The sequence below is a fragment of the Cyclopterus lumpus genome, chromosome 22 (genome assembly GCF_009769545.1).
Source record: "Cyclopterus lumpus isolate fCycLum1 chromosome 22, fCycLum1.pri, whole genome shotgun sequence".
In the NCBI taxonomy this organism is placed as follows: domain Eukaryota; kingdom Metazoa; phylum Chordata; class Actinopteri; order Perciformes; family Cyclopteridae; genus Cyclopterus; species Cyclopterus lumpus.
The window spans coordinates 23,010,986-23,017,105 of record NC_046987.1 but is presented as its reverse complement, the minus strand read 5'-3'; the positions used below and the strand labels follow the sequence as shown (position 1 = coordinate 23,017,105).

At 44.6% G+C, this 6,120-nt stretch overlaps 1 protein-coding gene across 1 annotated transcript in view; it reads right to left on the bottom strand.

Annotated features, from left to right (window-relative positions):
* Nucleotides 1-6,120, bottom strand: part of tyro3 (TYRO3 protein tyrosine kinase) — a 36,647-nt gene that overhangs the window by 3,911 nt on the left and 26,616 nt on the right. Inside the window, exons 11-15 of the mRNA XM_034525103.1 lie at nucleotides 6,000-6,094; nucleotides 5,499-5,594; nucleotides 5,350-5,430; nucleotides 4,735-4,827; nucleotides 4,536-4,657 (exon numbers count right to left, since the gene is read on the bottom strand). Of these exons, the coding sequence (XP_034380994.1) occupies nucleotides 4,536-4,657; nucleotides 4,735-4,827; nucleotides 5,350-5,430; nucleotides 5,499-5,594; nucleotides 6,000-6,094 (487 nt within the window). The remainder of the gene's footprint in view (nucleotides 1-4,535; nucleotides 4,658-4,734; nucleotides 4,828-5,349; nucleotides 5,431-5,498; nucleotides 5,595-5,999; nucleotides 6,095-6,120) is intronic.

The window sequence follows — 6,120 nt, the reverse complement described above, 5'->3', positions numbered from 1 at the left end:
GAGGTCATGAGGACACAAGGACATGAGGTCATAAGGACATGAGGTCATGAGGACACAAGGACATGAGGTAATGATGACACAAGGACATGAGGACATGAGGTCATGAGGTAATGATGACACAAGGACATGAGGTAATGAGGACATGAGGTCATGAGGACACAAGGACACGAGGCCATGAGGACACAAGGACATGAGGTAATGAGGACACAAGGACATGAGGTCATGAGGACACAAGGTCATGAGGACACAAGGACATGAGGTCATGAGGACACAAGGACATGAGGTCATAAGGACATGAGGTCATGAGGACATGAGGTAATGAGGACACAAGGACATGAGGTCATGAGGACACAAGGACATGAGGTCATGCGGACACAAGGTCATGAGGACATGAGGACACAAGGACATGAGGTCATGAGGTCACAAGGACATGAGGTCATGAGGACACAAGGACATGAGGTCATGAGGACATGAGGACACAAGGACATGAGGTAATGATGACACAAGGACATGAGGTAATGATGACACAAGGACATGAGGTAATGAGGACATGAGGTCATGAGGACACAAGGACATGAGGTAATGATGACACAAGGACATGAGGTAATGAGGACATGAGGTCATGAGGACACAAGGACATGAGGTCATGAGGACACAAGGACATGAGGTCATGAGGACACAAGGACATGAGGTCATGAGGACACAAGGACATGAGGTCATGAGGACACGAGGTCATGAGGACACAAGGACATGAGGTAATGAGGACACAAGGACATGAGGTCATGAGGACACAAGGACATGAGGTCATGCGGACACAAGGTCATGAGGACACAAGGACATGAGGTCATAAGGTAATGAGGACACAAGGACATGAGGTCATGAGGACACAAGGACATGAGGTAATGAGGACATGAGGTCATGAGGACACAAGGACATGAGGTAATGATGACACAAGGACATTAGGTAATGAGGACACAAGGACATGAGGTCATGAGGACATGAGGTCATGAGGACACAAGGACATGAGGTCATGAGGACACAAGGACATGAGGTAATGAGGACATGAGGACACAAGGACATGAGGTCATGATGACACAAGGACATGAGGTAATGAGGACACAAGGACATGAGGTCATGAGGTAATGAGGACACAAGGACATGAGGTCATGAGGACACAAGGACATGAGGTCATAATGTAATGAGGACACAAGGACATGAGGTCATGAGGACACGAGGTAATGAGGACATGAGGACACAAGGACATGAGGTAATGATGACACAAGGACATGAGGTAATGAGGACACAAGGACATGAGGTAATAAGGACACAATGACATGAGGTCATGAGAACACAAGGACATGAGGTAATGAGGACACAAGGACATGAGGTAATGAGGAAACAAGGACATGAGGTAATGAGGACACAAGGACATGAGGTCATGATGACACAAGGACATGAGGTAATGAGGACACAAGGACATGAGGTCATGAGGACACAAGGACATGAGGTCATGATGACACAAGGACATGAGGTAATGAGGACACAAGGACATGAGGTCATGAGAACACAAGGACATGAGGTCATGAGAACACAAGGACATGAGGTAATGAGGACACAAGGACATGAGGTCATGAGAACACAAGGACATGAGGTCATGAGAACACAATGACATGAGGTCATGAGAACACAAGGACATGAGGTAATGAGGACACAAGGACATGAGGTCATGAGGACATGAGGTAATGAGAACACAAGGACATGAGGTAATGATGACACAAGGACATGAGGTAATGAGAACACAAGGACATGAGGTCATAAGGTAATGAGGACACAAGGTAATGAGGACACAAGGTAATGAGAGACATGAGAACACAAGGACAAGACGTGTTGCCTTTAATTGGCACCTCTCTGCTGGATATTGTTAATGTGTCTTTGCTAACAGGCCATGTACCACATTCCTTCAAAGTAGCTGTAATTAAACCTCTCCTGAAGAAGACCACTCTTAATCCAGAGGTGTTGGCTAACTACAGACCGATCTCTAACCTTCCCTTCCTCTCTAAGATCCTTGAGGAAGTAGGACTCATCTCTGTACTGGTCTTGTTAGACCTTAGTGCTGATAAAGGACTCATCTCTGTACTGGTCTTGTTAGACCTTAGTGCTGATAAAGGACTCATCTCTGTACTGGTCTTGTTAGACCTTAGTGCTGATAAAGGACTCATCTCTGTACTGGTCTTGTTAGACCTTAGTGCTGATAAAGGACTCATCTCTGTACTGGTCTTGTTAGACCTTAGTGCTGATAAAGGACTCATCTCTGTACTGGTCTTATTAGACCTTAGTGCTGATAAAGGACTCATCTCTGTACTGGTCTTCTTATACCTTAGTGCTGATAAAGGACTCATCTCCATACTGGTCTTGTTAGACCTTAGTGCTGATAAAGGACTCATCTCCATACTGGTCTTGTTAGACCTTAGTGCTGATAAAGGACTCATCTCTGTACTGGTCTTGTTAGACCTTAGTGCTGATAAAGGACTCATCTCTGTACTGGTCTTGTTAGACCTTAGTGCTGATAAAGGACTCATCTCTGTACTGGTCTTATTAGACCTTAGTGCTGATAAAGGACTCATCTCTGTACTGGTCTTGTTAGACCTTAGTGCTGATAAAGGACTCATCTCTGTACTGGTCTTGTTAGACCTTAGTGCTGATAAAGGACTCATCTCTGTCCTGGTCTTGTTAGACCTTAGTGCTGATAAAGGACTCATCTCTGTCCTGGTCTTGTTAGACCTTAGTGCTGATAAAGGACTCATCTCCATACTGGTCTTGTTAGACCTTAGTGCTGATAAAGGACTCATCTCTGTACTGGTCTTGTTAGACCTTAGTGCTGATAAAGGACTCATCTCTGTACTGGTCTTGTTAGACCTTAGTGCTGATAAAGGACTCATCTCTGTACTGGTCTTGTTAGACCTTAGTGCTGATAAAGGACTCATCTCTGTACTGGTCTTGTTAGACCTTAGTGCTGCGTTCGACACCATTGATCATGACATCCTATTACAGAGACTGGATCAGTCGATTGGCATTTCAGGTACCGCACTAAGTTGGTTTAAATCCTATTTATCAGATCGATCCCAATCTGTATTTGTAAACGATGAAGCCTCAATGACCACCAACGTTAATCACGGAGTTCCACAAGGTTCTGTGCTTGGACCAATTTTATTTACCTTATATATGCTTCCTTTGGGCAATATTATCAGGAAACACTGCATAAACTTTCATTGCTATGCAGATGATACTCAATTATATCTATCGATCAAACCAGAGGAGACCAACCAGCTCGCTAAAATTCAAGAATGTCTTAAAGACATAAAAACATGGATGACCTGCAACTTCCTGATGTTAAACTCAGACAAAACTGAAGTTATTTTACTGGCCCTGAACACCTCAGAGATCAATTATCTGGTGATGTGGTTTCTGTAGATGGCATTGCCCTGGCATCCAACACCACTGTAAAGAATCTCTAGTTATCTTTGACCGAGACTTGTCCTTTAACTCCACGTTAAGCAAATCTCAAGGATTGCATTTTTTCATCTACGTAACATTTCAAAAATCAGACACATCTTGTCTCAAAAAGATGCAGAAAAGCTGGTTCACGCGTTTGTTACTTCCAGACTAGATTACTGCAACTCCTTATTATCAGGCTGCTCTAATAAGTCTATTAAATCCCTCCAGTTGATCCAGAATGCTGCAGCTCGTGTACTCACAAAAACTAAGAAAAGAGATCACATGACTCCTGTATTAGCTGCTCTGCACTGGCTCCCTGTAAAATCAAGAATCACATTTAAAATTCTTCTCCTCACCTACAAAGCCTTGATTGGTGATGCACCATCATATCTTAAGGAGCTTGTAGTACCATATTGCCCCACTAGAGAGCTGCTCACTAAATGCGGGGCTACTTGTGGTTCCTAGAGTCCTAAAAAGTAGGATGGGAGCCAGAGCCTTCAGTTATCAAGCTCCTCTTTTATGGAACCAGCTTCCACTTTCAGTCCTGGAGGCAGACACAGTCACCTCATTCAAGAATAGACTTAAGACTTTCCTGTTTAATAGTGCTTATAGTTATGGCTGAATCAGGTTTGCCCTGGTCCAGCCCCTTGATATGCTGCTATAGGCTTATAGGCTGCTGGGGGATGTTTTAGGATACACTGAGCACCTCTCTCCTCTTCTCTCTCTCCTTATGGATGAATTTACATCTCTCCATTGCACCTTATTAACTCTGCTTCCTCCCCGGAGTCGTTGTGACTTCACGTCTCATAGGGTCCATTGGACCTGGAGGTGTCTGATGCTGGTGAGCCGGCCTCCCATTGGCCCTGCTGATGCCCCGCCCCCCCTCCTCTCTACCTCCTTCTGTTTCATGGATTGGAGGTCCATTCCATTGGGCTATACAAAATAAACTGAATTGAATTGAATAGAAGGCTGATGGAGAAGACGGAAGGTGGTATTGGTCGTTAACAGGTTAAAATGTGTTCCTTTTAACGTTCTCTTACAAAAGGACGTTCTCCGAGTCGAGACAGCAGAAGGAACGTGTGCAGATCTCCGTGCTTCATGAACGGAAGAACCACCATTGGGATTGGCAGCCGCTGGACGGGCCGCCGGTGAAGACTCACTCCTATTGGACAGGAAGGCTTGTCAATCAAACCACCTGACCTTTGACCCCTGGTCATGTGATGTTTATATGTGTGTTACCGATGAGCTGGATGACGTTTGGATGGTGGAAGTCCTTCATGTAGGCCGCCTCCTTCAGACACTGCTCGATGTCACCTGACGAAGTGATGTCAGCTGGAGAACACACACAATTTACAGTGTTTACACTTTTTTTATCTTTTAAGCGGTCGCTCCAAGCTCAGCAAACAGCGGCCATTTTAATGCTCCTGGTTTGTTTCTAGTGTTACTCTTTTAATCACTGAAACCACTTCAACTGCTTTCAGTGTTTACTCGTCTTTCACCTTCAATAACTCAACTCGTTTACACTTCAGCTAACATTCAGAGGATTTGTTTGTTTACATTAGAGCTAAACGTGTTTAAAGGCTGAGACAGTTTAACTGCTTTCAGTTCTTACTCCTCACCCGTTAGACCACTTCACATTCTTTCCATTTTAAGATCCTTCAGGGTTCTAGTTCAGCTAAACTCAATGTTTACTCTTCACCCTGACGATGCTTTAAGTGTTCAAACATAAACCTGGATGAAGTTCTCCCCCTCTGATCTTCAGAGCACACTTCAATGTCTTTTGTGCCATTTGTTATTTTTTCCTTCGTCGCTTCCTTTCGCCACACTGATCAACAAACAGAAGAAAGGTCTCACATTTCAGCACTTTGACCGCCACCTTCAGGACGGTCGAGTCCTCCTTCTTCAGGAACGCCTCGCGCACCGAGCCAAACTCACCTGCACAGGTAAACACACTTTATTTCTATCATCCTGCTGTCAATCTATTAGTGTGTAGTTGTGTGTACCTTTCCCCAGCATGTGTCCCAGTGTAATCAGCCTCTCTGGGATCAGAACGTCCTGCAGTTTGTTCTTCAGGTCCTCGTTTATACCGAGACTGTCCACTGGAGAGACACACACACACACACACACACACACACACAGACAGACAGACAGACAGACAGACAGACAGACAGACAGACACACACACACAGGTAAATACAGGCCGTGTGGACCAGGTAGCAGCAGTGTTTCCTGTCAACACACCGCTGAAGGACGTTCAGTCACCTGATCCTCAGAACTCAAACATAACAATCGGTAACATAACAATAGGTAACATAACAATAGGTAACATAACAATCGGTAACATAACAATCGGTAACATAACAATAGGTAACAACAATCGGTAACATAACAATAGGTAACAACAATCGGTAACATAACAATAGGTAACAACAATCGGTAACATAACATACTCAGTGTTCTTACTTATTGTTCAACTTAAAGGTTTAAAAGTAACTGTTCCTCACATGTGGAGTCCTGCAGCTCAGCACAGTTCCTGTTGAAGGACCGAGCCGCCGTGAAGGAGACCGAGCTCTCGGCACCCGGCGGCTTGAAGGCAAACCTGAAGACACAAACGGCTTCAGGTTC